Raw genomic sequence first — 24,638 nt, 5'->3', positions numbered from 1 at the left:
CCCCCAGAGGATTTTTTTCTTTGTGTTGTGCTGTCTCTGTATTGGTCTCCTCTCAGGTGAGCTGCTTAGGGCAAAGAGAGTTTTTATCAGGTGCCTGCAGAGTAACAGCAGTGAGTAGTCATCAGAGGGTTATTGAGTAAATGGATGGATTAATGTAAAAGTGAACGGATGCTCTTGTTTCTTGGATTTAAGTTTTGAAACTTTCTTTATAATGTTTTTGTTTATATAGTGAATGTCAGCAATGAGTATGTTTTGAAAAATATGTATTTTAGGTTGTACATGTTCTATGGTCTCCCTGCTTTGTTTTCTGGAGTATATAGTATACAGTAACAGAGTTATACTCATGTCGAGAAATATGCATGACACCTTTGACTTAGCTACTAGCTTGCCACGATCTTGAGTGAGTTAGTTCATGCCCTTATCTTTGTAAAACATAGATCTATCTGCCCATTGTACCTTAAAAGATTTTTCCTTTATTCAGATAACATGGCTGTATGGGAAAGTACTTTGAAAAATATAAAATGATGGTTATATTCTTTGCCTGGGTAGTAGTATTTTGCTGTGAGCACAATCCAAGTATGTGATCTATAGAAAGTTTCTTTTTTTAAAGGGTGCAGAACTGGATTTGTTTTGTCAGAACTGCTCCCCTCAGTTGGTCACTATGTGTCCCTCATCCCCATCAGATCTGCAGGGATCAGGGCATTTGAGCAGGAGCGAGGGACGTGAGCTTGGGCTTTGAAACCCCATTCATCTCACCTCCTCCACTTAATCCATGTTAGGTTGAACCTTATGAAATCTCTTTTCTGTTGGTTAAAAAGATGCCTGAATACCAACAGTTTCATTCATAAGGTTCAACCTAGTAATTTAAACCTGAATTTTCTTATTTAGTGAAATGGTGGTGTTAAAACAACTTGCAAAGTAGAACATGATGCTTCTGCCTGTCTGCACATGTCTGTCACATAGGTGCTCAGTAAAAGTCAGTTTTCACTCAGGCAGCCTATTGGGGGTTCGAGGGGACTCAGAATTCACCAGGTGGACAGGAGCCAGCACTGAAGTTAACAAGGGACTTTCTGAGAGCTCCGTCCTAACCGTGTGCCCCTCAGCTTGTTGCCTGGTGGCAGAAACCCCTGTGCCTGAGAGAACTCTGCAGGGCAGGTAAGCTGGGTGCCCCAGACACACTTTTCCTTAACCCACAGCTGCTTAGGGAAGGTAGAGTAGTGAGGGAAGGGGGCTCGGAGTGCACTTGGATGTTCGTGAGTTCCCGCTGAAGTGGGGTTGGAGAGCCGGTTCTTGGCATTCCTCTGGGCAAGTTAATTTTGAGTAGATGGTGGGTCCCTGGGTCAGCTGGGTTGGAAGAGTGTCCATTGACCCTGCCCCACCCCCAAAGATGAATACTCCTACCCAGCAGGTAGATATGGTACTTGACTGTGTTTCACATAGAAGTATGTTCATTAAAAAAGAAAGTGCAGTCTCGTTGTGGCTCAGTGGGTTAAGAATCTGACTAGGATCCGTGCAGACACAGGTTTGATCCCTGGCCTCGATCAGTGGGTTATGGATCCAGTGTTGCTTCAGGGTGCAGCATAGGTCACAGAGGAGGTTCGGATCTGACGTTGCCCTGGCTGCGGTGCAGGCAGGCAGCTGCAGCTCCAATTCGACCCCTAGCCTGGGATCTTCCGTATATGGCCAGTGAGGCCCTAAACAAAATTTAAGCGTTATTTCAGAACTTACTTAATTTAGATGGTTAGTTGTAAACTGATAATGAGTTTGCTTTGCTGTCATTTCTTATGTTTGTATGGGTAGATTGACAGATTTATTACTATTTAAGGTCTTATTTATGCTTTTATCCCTGTAACTGAAAAAGGTTACATTTTATGAGTTAAAATTGGGGAATCCTTGTTCCTGATACACAGCATTTCAAGACTCATTCTAGTTTTTGTTGTCTTTATGCCTTTACTTTTGGTATTTTGAAAATCAAAGGCACATGGTTAGGAATCTGATACCCTTCATACTAAAAACTGGAAGCATATTTTTTAGGTTGTCTACATTCAGGGTTTTGCCTCATAAATGGAAGTTCATCATCATGTAATAAGGAGACTAGATTAGTGGACCCCTGGAGACTAATCCAGTTTTTAGGGTTTGTTTTTTTTTTCCCACACCCACGGCTTGTGGAAGTTCCTGGGCCAGGGATTGAATCCATGCCACAGCTGTAACCAGAGCTACCACAGTGACAATGCCAGATACTTAACCCACTGTACCATGGGGAAAGCCTAAAATGTTAGGTTTTGTACTGGATGATCTCTGAGATTCTTCTGGACTGAAAAATTGATGACATTGTAAAAGAGTTTCAGCTCGAAAGGGGTGGGTGTATGGGCTGCTTTTCAACAATAACAACACAAACATGATACAGGGAAAAGCAAGCAGAACTCTAGAAAAAGGCTTGGAGGTGGTAAGAGATTGAAAGGACCACCTATGTGCCTGCTGTAGCTTTTTCATAGACCAGCATCCCCCTTGTGGCTCCTTCTCTTTGCAGACACTAGTGGTTGGGCGAAATAAAACAGAAAACTCTAGCCCTGAGCTTGAAAATACAGCTCACTGGGTTTTGTTTGTTTTGAGTCTTATACTTTGAAAACAAAATAGTCCTAGCTGCTATAACCTTTTCAATTTTGACATTGCCAGTAATCGATCCATTAATCTTTGAACTATTTCTCCAGAATGCTGCATAGAGATATGGTGAAAAGTTTAGCAGCCACTAAATTTATTGCTTTTAAGGCACTTATGTAAAAAGAAACATTAATTTTACATTGTTTACTTTGTAGTTTTGGATGCTTATAAAGATCACCTGACTGAATTGTTTATAAAAAAGGAGACTACGAAACGACACAAATTTAGAATTTTACTTGGGGAATGACTTCATAATGGTAAGAGGTAATCAGGCTTCTTTAAGATTACTTCAAAGAGCAGGTCAATAGCAGTATCTTGTGGAGATCATGACGGTACAGCCCCAGGAGAAGAGCAGTCGTCTTGTTACGTGGGTAGAGACTCAAGCCCAGGGTAACTGTTCCGGGGCCAGCCTTCAGAGAGCTTTAGCTCTCACCAGAGGTAGCTGGGGATGAATAGAAGTGTTTTGTAACTTAACATGAGCACTAAAATCATATCCAACATTCTGTTTAACCTTACTGTGTTTAATTTTCACGGTGAGTCTGTGAGGTAGAAACTGCTGTGGTCTCTTCTCACATTTATGGATGAGAAAACATTGCTGGGCCCCCTGTCTGGAAGGCGGCAGCACTGGGAGCTAGCTGTGGGCAGTCTGATGCCTGGCCTGTGCGTAGGGTGCTGCCTGGGTGGCTTGCTATGTGACTTCAAGGTTAAGAGAGTGACCTCAGTGAAGAGACTGGGTTTTAATACCGGATCTGCCACTTAGGACTGTGTGACCTTGGGTTGGTCACTCAGCTTCTTCAAACTTCGGTTTCCTCAACTGTAAAATGAGTGCTTTTGGGATCAAATGGGATAATTTATTTAAAATAGCACACTAGGCAAATGGTTATTAATAATTATTATACACCAAGCAAATGGTTTTTAGTAATTATTGTAGTTGTGATAACGACTTAGGGCCATAAAATTTAGCATATGGAAATTCCCAGGCTAGGAGTCAAATCAGAGCTGCAGCTGCCAGCCTACACCACAGCCATAGCAACGCAGGATCCAAGCCCCATCTGCAACCTACACCACAGCTCACGGCAATGCCGGATCCCCAACCCGCTGAGTGAGGTCAGGGATCAAACCTGAATCCTCCTAGATATTAGTTGGGTTCGTTAGCACTGAGCCACAGTGGGAACTCTAGTAATGACTACTCTTGTTTTTGTGATTATAACAGCTTCGTGTTTCTGTGGCCCAAGGTTTTCCAGTTTTTTACAACACATAAAGTGGCTAGTGTGTGTTTGGTTTTTTTGTTTGTTTGTTTTGCCTTTTCTATGGCTGCTCCGTGGCATATGGAGGTTCCCAGGCTAGGGGTCTAATCGGAACTGTAGCTGCCAGCCTTCGCCAGAGCCACAGCAATGCAGGATCCGAGCCACTTCTGCAACCTACACCACAGCTCACGGCAACTATGGATCCTTACCCCACCGAGCAAGGCCAGGGATTGAACGCGCAACCTCATGGTTCCTAGTTGGGTTTGTTAACCACTGAACCACGATGGGAACTCCATGGCTAGTGTTTTTAAGTTATGGCACTTAGTGGCTTCTCATTATATGTTCAAAAGGATTACTCCGAATTGGTAACTGAAAGAGATGTCTTAGTTTCAGGAAAAGAGAAAAGCTATACAAAATGACAGTTGCTTTAAAAGAGATGTCCCCTTTTCCTGCCTGGTACCTGTGTGTGTGCTTGGATTGGCGGGAGAGGAAGAAGTGCTCCAGAGTCAGAGAGGAGGTTCTGGGTTTTCAAGACTTGTGCAGTGGGGTGGAGGATGTCTCTTGCTAGGTGCTGTTGAGAACCAGAGGGCTGCAGGATCCATGCTTTGGAGAGGTCAGGCCAGTAAATTCTGGGACAGGTTGTGATAAAGCCCAAGAATCTTGGTTGGTTCCAGGGGTTGGAGATCAGAGTGGTGGCAAAGACCAGGGTCAGTGAGACCCTGAAAGGCGGGGGTCTCTAGGTAGAGAGGAAGATTCTGTGTTAAGATTTTAGAAATAGAGCTAAAGGGTTCAGAATGACGGGTTGTGAAAACATCGTGGGGTTGGGCCAGGAGGCGAAAGGCATGTCTTCCACCAGGAGGTTATGTCTTCCAGGAAATGGGCTCTCCAGTCTTGTACCTGCTGACGGGGGATGCAGGCCCTTGTGGTCAGTAGGCATGTCTGCAGGAAGGAGCCCGTGGGGGGCCCAGGGTGGGGTCTGCATTCTAGCAGGGTCCCTCTAGTAAACTTTTACAGGTGGAACATAGCTGTATTCTTTAAAGGTCATTGGAGAACATATGTTAATGAAATGAAGCTTTTTTGAACTTTCTGGTCCTGCCCATTTATTTGATGCAGCATTCTTGACTAGGAACAGAACCTCCGTTATGGAAAATAATCACTTAGAATGATTCTCTTAGGGTGATTTATGTCCGTATAAAACGGAATGATTAGGAGTTGAGGTACCGGTTTGGTACTGCTGTCAATGTTTGGTACATGCTTTCTCTAGTGTTTTCATTTTGAAAGGTTTTTAGATTCAGCATTTTCTGGGACAGAATGCTTTTTAAAGGGAATTTTGTCTTTTGGGTAATAATTTATAAAGGTTAATTCGGGAAAAGCTGAATTTGAATATGTGTAGTCCTTATAATTATGAGCTTTTTACATTTACATTGACATTCTTTTGTATAGGAGTTAAAGTTCCTCGTAATTTTCGCTTGTTGGAAGAACTTGAAGAAGGACAAAAAGGAGTAGGCGATGGTACGGTTAGCTGGGGCCTTGAAGATGACGAAGACATGACACTTACAAGGTGGACAGGCATGATTATTGGGCCACCAAGGGTCAGTGCTGTAAATTACATACTTTTTCTGTTAATATTTATTGTCACTTTAGAGTAAGCATTTTATTTTATAATACTGATATCAAAATAAATGATTATGATAATTTCTAACTGAAACAGTCCCTCACTTTTTATTTATTTTGTATGCATTTATTGATGCTTGATTTTCTGGAGGATTGGGGGGAAAAGACTGATAAGATTGTTGCTGTCAAAATATTTGCAGTTCAGTAGAGGAGAAGAAATGAGTACAAATGACAGATTCTGAACATTCAGAATCTGGCAGAGAAAGTTCACTGCGGGACTTTATGTTTCTTCTAGCTGGAATGATTGAGGAAGGCTGTGGAGAGTGGAGGAAGTTGCCTTTGGAATGAGCCTTAAAGGACTGACTGGTAGGATTTCAGAAAGTGGTGATGGGGCTGGAGAACATTCCAGATAGAGAGGAGAAAAGATGAGGAATTGGAGGGGCGTGCGGGAAGAGCAAGCAGTGTATCTCGGTGTAACGTGTGACTAACCCACTGTGTGTTTTGCCGGGTTTCTAAACTGGTTGTATTAAGTGCATATCGATCTTGGCCAGTGACGGTTGACTCACCATGTACGTGTCCCAGGCCTCGATATCTTCATCCATTAAATAGGTAGAAAAGGCTGATTCTTGAATGTTTTCTAGTGTCGTTGGCAACAGGCCCTATTGTGTTTTATTCTTGGGTCTTTCTCAAGTTTCTAACTTTTTATTTTTACTCAAAATCATGTTCAGATTGGGAATTTTTTTTCTACATTGCATTCTTTCCTCAAAGGCCCCATGTGCTGCACACCCTGCAGTGAGTCTTTGAAATATGTATTGTTTGCTTTTTGACTTGTTGAAAAAAAAATATAAATTCGAAGTTTAAGTCTTTGGTTTGTGTGTTTGCTACCTGTGATGGGAGCTTTTCAACTGTTTTGCTGTTGTGTAGAGTTTATATTTCCTTCTGATTTTTACAAAAGAAAAATGACCCGGTAATTAGCAGTGTTAACTTTAGAGAATGAATGAATGTGTGTTTTGTATTTTCTGGTATTCCTTTGCAAAATTTGTGTTCTAAATAATAAATTCCCTTTTTTCCCCACTGCTCTGATTTTTCTGTAAGACGTGAAGAAGGAAATGTTTATAGACTTCTTGATGCTTTATAACTTTATAATTATTTGTAGTGAAAACCTTGACTTTTCACTGCCTGTGAACAGTATCACCATGGCCTGTTTGGTAAAAATAAGTACTTTTAACTTATGAACATTTTTATATAATGAATAGCTTGAAGATCGGACAGTCTGAGCTGGGTGAAGTGTAAATTTGAAATTATTTAGCTTTGGTTTTTCTCCAGTTACTACCTCTAATGGACTTTTAAGAGTGTTTTGGAGCTTGTATATAAGACCCTCAGTGATCTAGTGGTCTGTCCCATACCTAGTATCCCTTACCCAGTTGGGGTCACCAGCAAGACCCCCAGGCTAGCTGTCTTCCTGGTGTCATTGAGCCTCAGGAACCTCCTGTGTCCAGGCTGTACCCAGTGGGAGCCAGGGCTGTTGTAGGGTAGGATAGGGGTGAGATAAGTCTGCTTGCAGGGAGCCCAGAGATAGGGTGTGGCTGACTGCCTTTCTATGGTGGTGAGAGGTCGTCCTAGGTCGCTTCCCTCCCTTTGGGGCAGGAGGAAGCAGGAGGGTTCAACCTGAGAGGCAACGTCCCTCCAGGCCCACCCTCCCTCACTGAGGTCTATGGGGCTGGGTGCAGGTGACTGGCCCCAGCGCTCACTCAGCTGCCTTGGAGTAAAACCTGCAGGGGCTGGCATCTCAGTTGTTTCCTCTTTGGAAGGTGCCAGATTGAGAACAGTTTTGTCCCCAGCTTCAGGTGTCTGTGTCCAGTTAGGATAATAGAATTCCTACCTTGGAGTTACCGTCATGGCTCAGTGGTTAACAAACCCGACTAGTAACCATGAGGTTGCGGGTTCTATCCCTGGTCTCGCTCATTGGGTTAAGGATCTGGGGTTGCTGTGGCTGTGGTGTAGGCCAGCAGCTACATCTCTGATTAGACCCCCTAGCCTGGGAACCTCCATATGCTATGGGTGCAGCTCAATAAAAAATAAAATAAAAATATATGAAACTTTAGAGGTCCTCTTTGCCAACGTGGCTCAGATACCGAGTTGCTGCGGCTGTGGTGTAGGCTGGCAGCTGCAGCTTTGATTAGACCCCCTAGCCTGGGAACCTCCATATGCCCTAAGTCCGGCCCTAAAAAGACCAGAAGAAAAAAAAAAGAGAGGTCGAATTAGCATATAGTAACATGCATAATAAGTCTGACCAAGAATTCTGACAAAGGCACCTTGTCTCCTACACCCCTGTCAGGGTAGAGAACATTTCTGTCACCCCAGACCTTCCTCCACCTGTTGTAGAAAGAACAAGTTGTGGATACCTTATTGTATACAAATAAGTGAAATCATGCAGTTGTGTGCTTAGAGGTCTGCTTTTTTTTGACCTCACATAATATCTCAGATTCAGCTATTTCCCATAGTGTTTTTTTTTCTTTTTCTTTCTTTTCTTTTCTTTTTTTTTCTTTCTTTTTTTTTTTTTTGCTGTGCCCGTCGCATGTGGAAATTCCTTGGCCATGGATTGAACCCACACCACAGTAGCAACCCAAGCCAGTGCAGTGACAACACCAGATCCTTCACTGCTGTACCACAGGAGAAATCCCAGTGTGCTTCTTTTTATTACTGAGTAGGATTTTATCGTATGCATATGCCATCGTGTGTTTATCAGTACTCTTTGGCTATTACAAATAAAGCTGCTTTGAGGAGTTCTCTTGTGGTGCAGCGGGTTAAGGATCTGGCAGTGTCATTGCAGTGGCTCAGGTCACTTCTGGGGTGCAGGTTTGATCCTTGACCTGGGAACTGTGACGTGGCTTGTGATGGGTGTGGCCAAAAAACCCCACTAAAGCTGCTATGATTCTAAGTCTTTGACTGTAGGTTTGTTTTCATTTCTCTTGGATAAAATGTCTAGGAATGGAATTGCTGCACAGTAGGGGAGGTGTATGCTTATTTATTTTATCAAAAAATGCCATATTGTTTCCAAAATGGTTATACCATTCTCTACACAAGCAGAGTATGAGAGTTTTGGTTGTTTCCACGTACTTTGAGTATTTTTAACGTTATGGAATTTCTCAGGTATTATTGATTAATTTTTTGGTTATGGCATACAGTGGCTTGATGTGGGGTCTTAGTTCCCAGACCACCAGGGAGCTCCCTGCATACATTTAAAATTATGGTTGTTTAATACCTCAGCTTTGACCTCTGCTTGGGAGGACTCTTATTTAAGGGGGAGAAAGCTGGGCTCAGTTGGGATTAAGTGAAATCTACACATAGTTAGTTGCTTTTTTCCCTAGGTTCATACAGGAGTCAACAGGTTTTAAATTTGTCGCTTTCATTTATTTTTGACTGTCTTGTTTTAATTGTATACTAATAAGTTTACCAAGTGAACAAAAGCCATAAGGATAAAGAAGAGTAAATTATAGGCGTGAAAGTAAGCACTAAAAAAAATGTAGAAGCATCAAGTCTGGTAGTTTTTAAATGGCTGTTGTATAAAATGATGATGTTCAACTTCTCAGGAAACTTGTTTTTGTTTGTTTGTTTGCTTGTGGCTGCACCATGGCACATTGACGCTCCCCAGCCAGGGCTTGAATCCAGACCACAGCAGGGACAATGCTGAATCCTTCTAGGCCACATGGGAACTCCAAGAAACCCTATTTTTAAATGATGTGGAAACATAAAAGTTGGCTGTTGTAACTCTGAATTTAGGTAATGGAATTTAATGAACCACAAAATTAATGAAGTAATAATGTAAATGTAACTAATGAGAGGCATAAATTAATTATTTTAGTGCTATACAATGGTATAATACGATGTTTTCCCTTTTGCTAGAAAGTACTGATTGCCTATTAGTGGGGTAACCATATAATTGATTGTTCAGCCAGACTCTTTTGAGAATGTAAAGAAACATTATTAATAATTAACACAGGGGAGGAGTTCCCAACGTGGTGCACAGCGGAAACAAATCCGACTAGGAACCATGAGGTTGCGGGTTCGATTCCTGGCCTTGCTCAGTGGGTTAAAGTATTGCCGTGAGCTGTGGTGTAGGTTGCAGACACACGGCTTAGATCCTGTGTTGCTGTGGCATAGGCTGGCACCTCTAGCTCCGATTTGACACCTACCCTGGAAACCTCCATATGAGTGGGTGCAGCCCTAAAAAGAAGCAGAATCAATCAAACAGAAATATAAAAAAAAAGTTAACACGGGGAAAAGAGAATAAACAGAATTGTCCTGGACAAATGGGACCCTTTCTAGGGGTGTGACACAAGTCAAGTCAAGCCACAAAGTGAACTTTTTTTTAATTTTTATTTTTTACTTTTTAGGGCCGCACTTACGGCGTATGGAAGTTCCCAGGCTAGGGGTCAAATCAGAGCTGTAGCTTCCGGCCTACCCCACAGCCCAGCAACTCCGAATCTGAGCTGTGTCTGAGACTTAGACTACAGCTCAGGGCAAGGCTGGATCCTTAACCCACTGAGTGAGGCCAGGGATTGAACCTGTGTCCTAAGGGATACTGGTTGGGTTCATAACTTACTGAACCACAGCAGGAACACCCTACAAAGTGAACTTTTTAGTAAAATCTGAATTTAAATGGTTTGTTTTTTCCTTTTAATTTGTTAAGGGTATTGTTTATACCACAAAAGCAAGTTCTGATCATTTTGATATTACTTTGTAGAATTAACTTAGTTTTTTTTTTTTGTTTTTTTTTGTTTTTTTTTTTTGGTCATGCCTGTGGTATGCAGAAGTTCCTGGGCCAGGGATCGAACCTGTACCACTGCAATAACCAGAGCCACAACAGTGACAATGCTGGATCCTTAACCTATTGAGCCACCAGAGGAAGCCTGGAATTATTTAATTTTATAAAATCTCTACTTTTAATATACTCATTGCATTTTCTTTTAACCATATAGATCAAATACATTTGTAATAAAGTGGAGTTCTCATTGTGACTCAGTGGGTTATGAACCTATTATCCATGAGAATGTGGGTTCAATCCCTGACCTCACTCAGTGGGTTAAGGATCCCTCATTGCCATGAGCTGTGGTGTAGGTCACAGACAAGGCTCAGATCCCATGTTGTTGTGGCTGTGGTGTAGGCCGGCAGCTGCAGCTCCAATTTGACCCTTAGCCTGGGAACGTCCGTATGCCACAAGTTTGACCCTAAAAAAGCAAAAAAAAAAAAAAAAAAAAAAAAGTGTAAAAGTAAATTCTTGATCATATGCGTGGTAATATGAGGTGCATTTATATTGTACTTTTTCTCTTTATTAACACTTCAATATTACTGTTACTATGTTTGCTTTCCAGACAAATTATGAAAACAGAATATATAGCCTGAAAATAGAATGCGGACCTAAATACCCAGAAGCTCCTCCATCAGTTAGATTTGTAACCAAAATTAATATGAATGGAATAAATAATTCCAGTGGAATGGTAAGTTAAAGTAGTCATTTTCATTATTCTCATATAACCCTATAAATATATAGTCAGGAGTAAGTTAAAACAGAAAAAAGCCCTTTGTTTATTGAAAGTGTGAAGCAGTTTATGTTGTTTTTCTCTTATGAACAGACCTGTCCCTTAGGACCTTGTGTTATGATACAGATGTGATGGTCACCCTTTCTGGGGTTTTATTTGTTTCTTCACTGGTCATATTTTTACTATTCAGTAGGTTGACTCCTTACTCAGTGAAAAGATGGTCATTATTTCTCTTTGAATGTTATTTTTCTTTAGGGTTAAGGTATGTTTGGTGAGATTACAAGGCTGACTATTCATGAAGAGGAGGCTTTTCTTGGAGGAACAAGTGTGTCTGGATGGGAGCAGATGGTCACGGTTGAGTGTGGTTGTCTGTTTAAAGCAGACAAATCAAAATGACAGGCTCCGCCTGACTCACTCAAGTTAGTGGATGTAGCTGGGTTTCCCTATGAGTCCTGGTTCCTGCTCAGGATCTGCCCTTTGAGAGTACCCGCAGGGGTAGGACTCATGATGGGAAGCAGGATGTCACTCCAGTACGGGGTCACCATTACGTTAGCTTCTGCGTGCGCCCTCTTTCAGCCCCTGTGTTCCTGTCTCCAGCAACAGCAATTAATGTCTTGGACATTCGTTTATGTTCTTTCAGTCTCACCCCATGTGTCCCATGTGTGCATTTAACTTCCCCTTCTCTCTTCCGTCATCCACCGTCCATCCCAAACCATGAGGGCTACTTCACATTCCAGGCTCCCATATCTGCAGTGCCCCTGCAGTGCTCAAGCCCTAGCTCCCCTTATCCCGAGTATTTACTTAATGTGCTCAGTCCCCTGCATGGAAGCGTGTTTCTGGCAACAAACCGGGCCCTGGGCACACAGCTAGGCCTACAGCCCCAGCCCCAGTCCCAGGGTGCAGGCCCACAGCTGGGCCCCAGGTGGGCTGGCTCCTCCTTGCTGGGTCCACTGGACACAAGCAGGACGCTGGCTGGAGAAAGGTCATTGGGTTTCCCGGCCCTGGGCCTGCCAGCCCTTGCTGCCAGTCTGCCCTTCGTGTGACTTAACAGGGCATCCACCCGCTGACCTTTATTGTGCAGTATGCTGAATGCATTCAGTTTTCACTGAACCATCATATTTTGTTTGTGCTTTTTGTTTTTCCACATTTCTTCTTTCTTGCCTGCTTTTGAAATGGCAGTTCTCAGTTTTCATTGTTTCTGGTCTTTCAGTCGTTATTCTGGAAATTACAAGGTGCTATTTCTATATCAAGTAATATTAGAGTTGATGGAAGTGGGATTATGAAACATTTTGAATTTACAGAAAGGATATTGTTTAGGGAGTTTTTTTTTTTTTTTTTTTTTTTTTTTTTTTTTTTTTTTTTTTGTCTTTTTGCCATTTCTTGGGCCGCTCCCACGGCATATGGAGGTTCCCAGGCTAGGGGTCTAATTGGAGCTGTAGCTGCCAGCCTACGCCAGAGCCACAGCAACGCGGGATCCGAGCCACACCTTCGACCTACACCACAGCACACGGCAACGCCGGATCCTTAACCCACTGAGCAAGGCCAGGGATCGAACCTGAAACCTCATGGTTCCTAGTCGGATTTGTTAACCACTGCGCCACGACAGGAACTCTGGGAATTTCTTTTATGACATATGACTTTGCCTTTATGAAGAGGATACTTTTGTTAAATTCTTCTACCAGGACTAGCTGCTCGTCTCAGCTGCTGGTTTGTTTTCATATCATAGACTGCAAATTAAATAATTCAAGCTGGGTTCCGTGTTGTTGTGGGAACTAGGAAATTCAGGGTTAAATTTCACGCCCACCTCTAAGGCGTTCATCTCATCTCGTGGGCTTCCTGTCCATTTTGGACGTTTACCTCCTTCTGTGCCTCTCTTTCTCTACCCCTTGTCATTGTCCTGTTAGTGTTTGTTGAAAGTGTAACCTGAGTCGGTCTTACTTTTCTCCTTATGTGGGGGGTCCCAGAGGAACGTTGGCCATTATCGCTTGTCTGCACCCTGCACGGCCTCTCTGGTTTTACCTTCTCACCCCTCCACGCTTTATGAAGCCAGCAGCTGGAGGAACCTGGGGCAGAAGCTGTGTCCTAGTGCTCCTATGTGTTATGTCCCATAAGGGCCTAGCCCCCTTTGCTCACCCTCTGCCCGCACTCTAGGGTCTCATGAGCACGCTGCCCGAACACCTCTCCTTTGGCCTCAGGACCTTTGCACTTTTTGTTCACCATGTGGGAACCCCCTACCCCCACCCTGGGCTGATCCTTAGAGCTTTCACTTCTCAGTGTAAATGTTCCTTTCTCAGAAAAGTCTTTCCTGATCCCCAGTCTGAATCCTGTACCTTTGTTATTCTGTTACAGTCACTCTTCTTTTCCTATGTAGCACTTACTGTAAATTGATTATTTTTCCATTTCTGGTGTTTTTAAAAGAATTATTTCTAACATACAGGCAAGTTTTAGAGAGTGATATAACCAACATCCTCCATAGACCTATCTCAAATCTTTCTTTCTTTTTTTTTTGGCCATACACAAGGCATGTGGAAGTTCCTGGGCCAGGGATAGAACCTGAGCCTCTGCAGCACCCAGGCTGCTGCAGTGACAACACCAGATCCTTAACCTACTGTGCCACAGGAGAAATCCACATTCCTCAAATCTTAACACTTTTATCTTATTTGTAACAGATTTTTTTTTTTTTTTTTTTTTTTTTTTGGAGGGGATGGGAGAAGACTGCATTCTAAATAGTTAACTCTGCTGGTGCCTTTCCCAAGTTCCCTTTCCTCCTTCCTCAGAGACAGTCGAATCGCAGATGTGGTGTTTATCATTTCCATGCATGATTGTGCTTTTACTGTGCATGTTTGCATACACCTCTGCGGCGTGTCACTTTTGTGTGGACTCACGGCAGTGAATTTTGAACTTCATCCATACTCGTGCAGATTAGATTGTTCCTTTCTATTGTTTAATTTTCCATTTTTCTCTTGCTGGGCCTTTAGGTTGTTTTCAGTTTTTACTGAAAAGATTGCTTCAGTGAACACTCTTTTTTTGTTTTGTTTTTTAGGGCCAAACCCTAAAATTCCCAGGGTAGGGGTCAAATCAGAGCTACACCTGCCGGCCTATGCCACAGCAACGCCAGGTCCGAGCCGTGTCTGCAGCCTACACCACAGCTCACGGCAGTGCCAGATCCCCAACCCACTGAGTGAGGCCAGAGATGGAACCTGCATCATGGATACTAGTCAGATTCATTACCTCTGAGCCACTAGGAACTCCCAGTGAAGACTCTTACTCAAGTATTCTTATACCCTAGAGCACTGGTTTACAGCTAAGTGGTTATTCCTTGTGGGCAGTTATCACTGCCTGGTTTACTGGTCTTTACCCCATGAGGCCTACTCTTTGGAGGTTAGTGCCTTATCATGGACTCATAAGATGCAGATTTGTTCTGACAGGATTTTTCTTTTCCTTCTTTCTCCCTCTTCATCCCTTCCCGCCACTCTGTTGGTATTTCACAGGATTTGCAGTTACTTGGTTTACTATCATTTAACTTTACAGCTTGGAAGTATTTGTTTCTGCTTTGGAAATAGCTTGTGTGTGTTGGGATGGGGGGTGGGGGTGGTGTCATGGCATATATAGGTTCCCAGGCCAGGAATCAAATCCAGGCTGCATCTGCAACCCATACTACAGCTGCGTCAATGCTGGATCCTCAGTTCACTGCACGAGACTGGGGATTGAACCCACACTGCCTCAGAGACAGTGCTGGGTTCTTTTTCTTTTTTTTTCTCTCTGGAAGTTCCTGGGCCAGGGGTTGAATCACAGCTGCAGCTGCAAGCCTACACCACAGCCATGGCAACACCGGATCCAAGCTGCATCTGTGACTCACACCTCACAGCAACGCAGGATCCTTAATCCACTAAGTGAGGCCAGGGGTCGAACTTGCTTCCTCATAGATACTATGTTGGTTGGGTTCTTAACCTGCTGAGCCACAGCAGGAACTCTGGGATCAGTATTTGTATAAGTACAATGAAAATGAATTACTAGGAAGATGAAAAGGAGAAAATCCAAGCTTAGGTTTTTAAGGTAAAAGTTTCTCTGTTAAATTGATGTGTTTATCTTGTGATGGGCCAGTAAAAGGTCCAGGCCTGGAGCTCTTCCGTGGTAGGTTCTTTGAGTGGCACTGCTCTAGGGCATTCACTGAGGTGGGGCCCAAGGTGGGGTAGGTGGCCTGGTCTTCAGCTTGCAGATTTGCCTATTGTAGATGGAATCATACAATATGTGTTCTTTTGTGATTAGGTTCTTTCACCTGACATATTTCCAAGGTTGATCCATGTAGTAGCATCAGTACTTCCTTTTATTGCTATAAATAATTCCATTACATGGATAGATCACAGTTTGTTAATTCATTCATCACATTATGGGTTTGCGGGTTTTCTCCGCTGTTGGCTGTTGTGAGGAATGCTGCTGTGAACATTTGTCTGCTGGGTTTCCTGTGAGCAGATATTTTCCCTTCTTGGGTTCATACCCACGAGTGGAATTGCTGGGTCATATGGTTCCTCTGTGTTAGCTTTTAAGGAGCTGCTAGACTGTTTTTCAGAGAGGACTTTCTGCTCTCCCTTCCTGCCAGCAGTGACGAGGGTTCCAGCCTCTGCACATCCTTGCCAGCTCGTATCTTTCTGACTCCAGCCACTCTAGTGGGTGTGAGGTGATGCTCCGTTGGTGTTTGATTTGCACTCCCCGGGTTAGGCTGATAACATTGAGTACCTTTTTACCTCTTCCCCCCCCCCCGCCCCTTTTTTCCATCTTTGGCAAACTGTCTATTCAGATCCTTCTGAGACAACAGGATTTATTGTTTTTCCTGGCCCTGTGGGCAGGACTGTGGGTGCAGCTGGGCCTGTGGCTAGGGGTCTCTCACAGGCTGCAGTCGGCATGCCAGCCTGTGCCGGGGTCTCTTCTGAATGTCCAGCTGAGGATCCAGCCTAACTCACTTGCTTGTTGGCAGCTGTCAGTTCTTAGGTTTTGTTTTATTTTATTTCTTTTTTGGCTGCCCCATGGCATATGGAGTTCCTGGGCCAGGGATCAGATCTGACCATAGCAGCTGCAGCAACACGGGATCCTCAGCTCACCAGGCTGGGCATTGAACCCACATCCCAGTGCTGCCGAGATGCCACTGGTCCCGGTGTACCGTGGCAGGAGCTCCTTGTAGCTGATTTTTGGACTGAGGGCTTCAGTTTCTCATACACTGTTGCCCAGGGGGCACCTTTGGTTCCTTGTGGTATAGGCCTGTCTACAGAGCAGCTCCCAGCTCGGCAGCTGGTTTCCATCTGCAAAGCAGGTGAGCGAGAGCAAATAAGAGCCAGATGGAAGCTGGAGTGTTTTTGTGACTTAATACCAGGCGCGATAGCCCAGTACCGTGTCCTTGGAAACAGTTGCTAGGTGTGGCCCATGGTCGAGGAAGGGCACACGTAGGTAGGCATGTGTGTTGGGTTGAGGATCCAAAGACTGGAGCTGTTAGGAAAGCTGCTCTCAGCTTGGGCTGCTGTAGCAGAACCAACATAAACCAGGGCGGCTTAAACCGTGAACTTATTTCTCGCAGTGTGGGGGCTGGGCAGCCCAAGCTCTGGGTGCCTGTGTGCTCGGGTTCTGGTGGACCTCCACTCTGGGTTGTAAGGCACTGACTTCCTGCTAAATCCATACAGGAAGAAAAGCAAGCTCTGGTCTCTTCTTCTTTTTTTTTTTTTTTTTTTTGTCGTTTTTGCCTTTTCTAGGGCCGCTCCTGCGGCATATGGAGGTTCCCAGGCTAGGGTCTAATCGCAGCTGTAGCCACTGGCCTATGCCAGAGCCACAGCAACGAGGGATCCGAGCTGCGTCTGCAACCTACATCACAGCTCACGTTAATGCTGGATCGTTAACCCACTGAGCAAGGCCAGGGATCGAACCCGCAACCTCATGGTTTCTAGTCGGATTTGTTAACCACTGTGGAACTCTGCTCTGGTCTCTTCTGATCCCTGTGTCCTCATCTGAACCTAACTAGTTCCCAGAGTCCTCAGCTCCCAGCGCTGCTCTGTGGGTGTTAGTGTTTGTGCATACACCTTCAGGGGACATGGACACGCAGTCCATAACAGCTGCCTACCACCATGTGATGCACACACAGTTTCATTAAGCACTTTGGCTTTTGTTATCGAGTTCTAAGAGTTCTTTACTGAAAAAGAGCCCTTATTGAATATTTGATTTGCATGGATTTTCTTTCATCCTGTGGGTTGTCTTGTCTTTTTCCTTTTTTTCTTTATTTTTGGGGCCACGCCTGTGGCACATGGAAGCTCCCAGACTAGGGGTTGAATTGGAGCTGTAGCTTCCAGCCTTCGCCACGGCAGCAATGGGTCTGAGTTGCATCTGTGACCTACATTGCAGCTCTCGGCAACGCTGGATCCTTTAACTGCTGTGCTACACAGGAACTCCCAAGTCTCTTTGTTTTCTTGATATTTTCAGCACAAAACTTAAAACGTTTTTAAATATCCAGTTTCTCTCCTTTTTCTTTTGTTTGAAGTATTTAGGTGTTATATCTAAGAAATTACTGTCAAATCTGGGGTCTTACAGATTTAATTCTGTTTCCTTTTTAGAGGTTTATTGCTTTGGCTGTTAGTTTATGTCAGTGATCCATTTTAAGTTAATGTTTGCGTATGGTGTGAGTTAAGGGCCCAGCTTCATTCCTTTGCTCATGGATGTCCAGTCGTCCCAGCACTATTTGTTGAAGAGACTGTCTTTTCTCCATGGTTGGCACTCTGTTCAGATATTTGACCGTATATGCATGGATTTACTTCTGGGCTCTCAGTCGTATTCCATTGATCTGTATGTCCATTCCTATGTATGTGCCACCCTTCTTGATTACTGCAGCTTTGCAGTAAGCTTTGAAAGAACTTTGTTTTTTCATGTTGTTTTGGGTGTTCTGGATTCCTTGCATTTCCATATGAATTTTAGGATCAGCTTGTCTGGTTCTGCAGGAAAAAAAGGCAGTTGAGATTTTGATAGGGATTGTGTGAATGCTGTAGATCAATGTGCAGAGTATTGTCATCTTAACAACATGAAGTCTTCTGACCCATGTCCATGGAGGTCCATCCATTTATTTTGGGCTTTGATATGTCAACAGTATTTTACAGTGTTCAGCCTACATATCCTACACTTCTTTGAATCTATACCTATGTATTACATCGTTTCTTATCCTATTGTAAGTGGGTATTTTATTTTCAGCTCGTTCATTGCAAGTATACAGACAAGGTTTTGTGTATGGACCCTGCATCCTGCAGCCTTGCTGTAGCTTAACACTCTAGTAGTTTCTTCACTGGTCATGTCATCTGCATGTAGAGGCGGGTTTACATCTTTCTATTCAGTACCTCCTGTGTCATTTTCTTGCCTGATTACTGGTTAGAACCTCCAGCTCAGTGTTGATGGAATAGCAGTGTTGGCAGCCACAGCCTTGTCTTGTTCCTTATCTTAGAGGAAAAATGCTCCATCTTCCTCGTTGAGTGTGATGTTAGCTGTGTATTTGTTATAGATGCTCCTTATCGGGTTGATATACCTAATTTACCGAGTGTTTTTATCATGAAAGATTCTTCGGTTTTGTTAAATGCTTTTTTGTGTCTAAGATAATCATGGTTTTTGTTCTTTGTTCTCTTAATTATTACATTGATTTTTATTTTTTTATTTTTATTTTTTTATGGTCGCATGCACAGCATAGGGAAGTTCCTGTGCCAGGAATGAAATCTGAGCTATACCTGCGGCAACCCTAGATCCTTAACCTGCTGCACTACTGCAGGAACTCCTGATTGATTTTTATATATTGAACTAACCTTGCACTTTGGGATAAATTCCACTTGGTTACGGTGCATAATCAGATTTATTATATGTTACTCAAGACCAACTGTAGGTAAGAGTTTATGGCTTTCTCAGGTCTTTTGAGCCTGAGTACAGGCTCTTTTAGATTCACAAGCCTTTGCTGGAACATTTCAAAGCCCTTGTGGATGTCTCATTTGCCAGATTTTCCTGGGAAGTTTTTGATCACCTTCCTGCTTGCCCTCTCATGGCCTCCTCAGGCAGCAGAGGTGTTAAACAATTAAAAAAAAATTTTTTTTGGCCACTTTCACGCATGCAGAGATTCCCAGGCTAGGGATTGAACCTGCGGTGCAGCTGCAACCAGAGCCACAACAGTGACAAGCCGATCCCCAACTTGCTAAGCCACAGGGAATTCCCTCAAATTTTTAGTTTTTGTTGAAGTATAGTTGACTTAGAATATTATGTTTGTTTCAGATGTACAACATAGTGATTCAGTATTTTTATAAATTACACCCCATTTAAAGTTATTACAAAATAACGGCTTTTTTCCTGTGCTGTACAACATATCCTTGCTGCTTATTTGTTTTCTCCATAGTAGTTGTTTCTCTGAGTTGTTAAACGATTGGCATTGGTTATTTTTGACAAATGCCAGGGTGGAGGTGTGTGGTCCTCAGTGAGTGAGTTCTGAAGTCAGACAAGGAGAAACCTTGTCTCTGGGGTTTTCCAGGGAACTGTCAGACTGGCTGAGTGACGGCAGGTACTTGGGAGGGAGGTATTGCAGGCGCTCCGGCCCCACCTTCTCAGGTTCCCACCATGGAGGACTCAGTACAGTTTGGAGTGTGCACTGGGGAGAGATTGCAGGCTGAATTTGGGTTCAAAGCTCTTTCCTAGATCCTAGAGGAGGTTTGCTCAGACTTAGGGTGGTAGTATTGGAAATGGAAAAGAGCCGTCTGACCTTACCTCATGGAGAAGGAATTGTTACATATGTTTACAGTGTAGTTATGCCATTTATTTCTGAGGACCAAAGTGCCCTTGGTGTTCACAGAAAAGCACCACACAAAAAAGGACACAGGGAGTTCCCGTCGTGGCGCAGTGGTTAACTAATCCGACTAGGAACCATGAGGTTGTGGGTTCGGTCCCTGCCCTTGCTCAGTGGGTTAACGATCCGGCGTTGCCGTGAGCTGTGGTGTAGGTTGCAGACGCGGCTCGGATCCCGAGTTGCTGTGGCTCTGGCGTAGGCCGGAGGCTACAGCTCCGATTGGACCCCTAGCCTGGGAACCTCCATATGCTGCGGGAGCGGCCCAAAGAAATAGCAAAAAGACAAAAAATAAAATAAAATAAAATATGTCTAGTAAATTGGTGCCAAAGTACTTTGAACTTGGTAGTTAATTTTACTCTTTCCGCCCCTTTTCAGGTGGATGCACGGAGCATACCAGTGTTAGCAAAATGGCAAAATTCATATAGCATTAAAGTTGTACTTCAGGAGCTAAGACGTCTAATGATGTCCAAAGAAAATATGAAGCTGCCACAGCCACCAGAAGGACAAACATACAACAATTAATTTTAGTGGATCTGAAACTTGTCTTAAATCAACAACCTTCTACTCATGTTAATGTCTTGATCAAATATCACGATGCAAAATACCCACACATGAAGATAATTCCAGCTGGTGAACATGACCTGGACATTTGTAAGACTATATTTAATATATGTACACCCAGTATGTTTTCGGGTAGCAGGAGGAATATGCAGCACATTTTTCTTTCTTGCTAAGGCACTGTCATTTAAGCCTAACCTGGAGTACTCAAAACAGAGCTCAGGTTTACACGTGAAAGCATGGCAAGAAGTGTCAGAGGGCTGTGGAAGCAGGTGTGTTTCTGAAAAGGAGAAAATCTCAAGAGGGAAGAACTGAAGGGGCGTGCTGTGTCCATCTTGCTTAGTGAAAGAGCTTCGGTTGAAATTGTCTAAAGTAGCAGGTACAATGAATATTGTCACAAAATGTGTTAATTTTTGAAGCGGTATGGGTGCTGACTACTAGTAGTATCAAAAATATGTTCAGGATTGTTTTGATACCTGTATTTATAATAAAAAATGTCGTGGGGGAAGTGGCTGAACTTCTGTTACAAGCTGTTCCTGTGTGTTCCATGTAACAGACGTGGTAAATATTTGTTTACAGTCTTTGTTGGACAAACCATGCATTTATGTTTAAGTGAAATCAACAAAAAGGAAATAGGTGTATGGATATGTGATTTTGAGATTAAAGTTAGTCTTAAATTGTAAATAAAATGTGGAACGTGTCCTCAGAAACTGTGCCATTTCTATTATATTGATGAAGTATGTATATGGTAATTTGCTGAGGTAGCAAAAGTTGGAAATATTGTAGCTTTTCATTTATACACACTGTTTATTATTTATCCTATGTTGTATACGTCTTGTGAGTTGAAATTTACAAAGTATTTCAGAGAACAGATTACTTAGTTTAATTTCTTGTTAGGAGGAGGAAGCGCAGGTATAATGTTCTGAATTCGAATTCACCACAAATATATTTGAGTTCTAGCAATTCTTACAGAATTATAGATTACAAATTCTCCAACTATACATTCAATTTTTTCTTTATAACTTCTTCCCTCAGTGCTCTTAATATAACTGGGATTAATTTTGTCCATCCCACTTACCATCTGCCTGTAATTCTAAATTGAAAGTTCACCTGTGCTCTGCTTTTTACCAGAGTGACTTGAGGCTTTGTGTCACCGTTTTTCATCTCGAAGCACCTGAGTCTACTGCTTGGTTGAAAGTGCCTCTTTATTAGGGATTCACTGAAGAAAAGAGAAGGGTGGACAGGTACCAAGGATAGATTTCTCAAACACCCCTGACGTGGGCATGGCCAAAAAAAAAAAAGTACATACCATATGATTTTAAGAGGCTTTAGAAAATGCATACTAATCTATCATAACTACAGATGAATGATTGCCTGGTGATGGGAGGTTGGAAGGGGAGAAGTTAGAAATGAGCGTAAGGAGACTTGAGGATACTGGATACATTGTCTTGGTTGTGGGGTGGTTTCATTTATGTACACATATATGTGAAATTTATCAAATTGTACCATTTAAATGTATGCTGGTGTTGCTGCTGTGGCATGGGGGTTAACGATCTGGCTTGTCTCTGGAGGTTCTGGTTCAATCGCCAGCCTGGTGCAGTGGGTTAGGAAACTGGTGTTACTGTACCTGTGGCGTAGGTTCAGTCCCTGGCCCAGAATTTCCATATGCTTCAGGTGCAGCTGAAAAAAGAAAGTATGCTGTTTTATTTTATTCTACCTCAATAAAGCTGTTTTAAAAAAGGATATGGAAAGGTTGAAAATAAAAGGATGGAGGAAGATACACAATGCAGACATTGTACAGAGACGGCCTTGCTGAAGATAAAGCAGCCTGATCACTAGGAGGCAGCAATATTCTACATTTGTACCCACCTAAATATAGCCTTGAAATAGGTGCAGAAAAAAATAATAGAAAATTATACATCCTTAAGACAAAAGATTCATTCATACAAACACATTTCTCCCTGTAACTAACACAGGCCATTAAGTTTATGAAAGATTTGAACATGATTAGCAAACTTGACCTAAGGGGCAAATACAGAAAACTGCCCCACCAACTGCAGAATAAAGATTCCTTGGAAGTGCTCTGATCTTTACTCTTGTCTCTGAGCTGAGCCATGGAGATCGTAGCGAAATAACCAGAATGTGATTGGATTAGACACTAGGTGATATGTGTTTAAATAACCTCTGGGTTAATGGAGAAATCACGATGGAAATTATAAATATTTTAAATTGGTGACAAAAATACTGCATATTAGAAACTGTAGGATGAAGCAAAAATATTGCTTGGAGAAAAATGTATAGATTAAAAATGTACTTGAGGAGTTCCCGTCGTGGCGCAGTGGTTAACGAATCCGACTAGGAACCATGAGGTTGCGGGTTCGGTCCCTGCCCTTGCTCAGTGGGTTAACGATCCGGCGTTGCCGTGAGCTGTGGTGTAGGTTGCAGACACAGCTCGGATCCCGGGATCCCGCGTTGCTGTGGCTCCGGCGTAGGCTGGCAGCTACAGCTCCGATTCGACCCCTAGCCTGGGAACCTCCATATGCCGAGGGAGCGGCCCAAGAAATAGCAAAAAAAGACAAAAAAAAAAAAAAAAGTACTTGAAATTCAAAGAGCTGAAAGTTGATCATCTAAGCATTCATCAAGAAGTCATAGAAGACAAAATTAAGCTCAAGAAAAGTAGAAGGATGGAAATAAAGATAAAAATAGAAATTAATAAATGAGAAACTTGGAGTTCCCATCATGGCTCAGCTGTAAGGGACCTGACTGGTATCCATGAGGATGTGGGTTCAATCCCTGGCCTTGCTCAATGGGTGAAGGATCTGGCACTTCTGTGCCTGTGGTGTAGGCCTGCAGCTGTAGCTCAGATTCTACCCCTAGACTGGGAACTTCCATATGCCATAGGTGCAGCCCTAAAAAGACCAAAACAAAAAACAAAAACAAAAAAAAACAGAACCAACAAATTTAGGTTTGGTTTGTTAAGATTTCTAAAATTGCCAGAGTTGCCGTCATGGCTTGGTGGTTAACAAATCCGACTAGGAACCATAAGGTTGCAGGTTTGATCCCTGGCCTCACTCCGTGGGTTAAAGATCTGGTGTTTCTGTGAGCTGTGGTGTAGGTTGCAGACACGGCTCAGATCTCGAGTTGCTGTGGCTGTGGTGTAGGCTGGCAGCTAGAGCTCCGTTTGGACCCCTAGCCTGGGAACCTCCATGTGCCGTGGGTGCGGCCCTAAAAAGACAAAACGACTAAAAAGAAAAAAGGCATTAAGAGAAGGCACAAATGATATCAGAAATCAAAAATCTTTAGAGGCCATGAGGCTAAAGATGAGGATTCATGAACAACTTCATGCCAATAAATTTGAAAATAGGTAAAATGTACAAATTCTTTAAAAAACTCAGAACTATGATCCAGCATTCCCACTCCTGGGTATGTAGTCAGAGAAAACTCTTAATTCAAAAAGATACATGCACTCCAGTGTTCATAGAGGCACTATTTACAGTAGCAAAAAGGTGGAAGCAATCTAAGTATCCATCAACAGATTGATGAATAAAGATGTACATACATATGATGGAATATTAGTCAAAAAAGTGAAGTAATGCCATTTGCAGCAACATAGATAGACCTAGAGATTGTCATACTTCAGAAGAATGAAGTAAGTCAAAGACAGTGATGTATATATCACTTATATGCAGAATTTAAAAAATAGTACAAATGAACTTATTTACAAAATAGAAACAGACTCAGACATAGAAAACACACTTATAGTTACCAAAGGGGAGGGAGGAGGGATAAATTTAGGAGTATGAGATTAACAGACACATACCACTATATAAAAATAGACAAGGATTTACTGTATAGCACAGGGAATTATATTCAGTATCTTATAATTTTTTATAATGGAAAAGAAAAAAATATATATACGTATCACTTTGCTGTACACCCGAAACTAACACGATATTGTAAATTTCAATAAAGAAAATGGAAGGGCCAGCAGGAATTTGAATTGCAAATAATTAGAAGAACTTTATAGGTAAAAATCAAGAAAGACAACCCCATAGAAAAATGAATGTTAGTAAACAAATCACAGAAGATGGTATATACAACTTGTGTGGCCAAGAAACTTTAGAAAAAGTGTGCAGTGCGTTATTGTTGATGCAGCTCTAGCGTTTAAAATTG

At 42.7% G+C, this 24,638-nt stretch overlaps 1 protein-coding gene across 1 annotated transcript in view; it reads left to right on the top strand.

The window, feature by feature from the left end:
- Positions 1-21,175, top strand: part of UBE2V2 (ubiquitin conjugating enzyme E2 V2) — a 31,160-nt gene extending 9,985 nt beyond the window's left edge. The window contains 3 exon segments of the mRNA NM_001243391.1: positions 5,352-5,500; positions 10,898-11,023; positions 20,283-21,175. Coding sequence (NP_001230320.1) covers positions 5,352-5,500; positions 10,898-11,023; positions 20,283-20,429 — 422 coding nt within the window. The 3' untranslated portion in view covers positions 20,430-21,175.

This window comes from Sus scrofa, chromosome 4 (assembly GCF_000003025.6).
Source record: "Sus scrofa isolate TJ Tabasco breed Duroc chromosome 4, Sscrofa11.1, whole genome shotgun sequence".
In the NCBI taxonomy this organism is placed as follows: domain Eukaryota; kingdom Metazoa; phylum Chordata; class Mammalia; order Artiodactyla; family Suidae; genus Sus; species Sus scrofa.
Note: the sequence above shows the minus strand (reverse complement) of the source record. Positions and strands in the feature narration are given on the sequence as shown.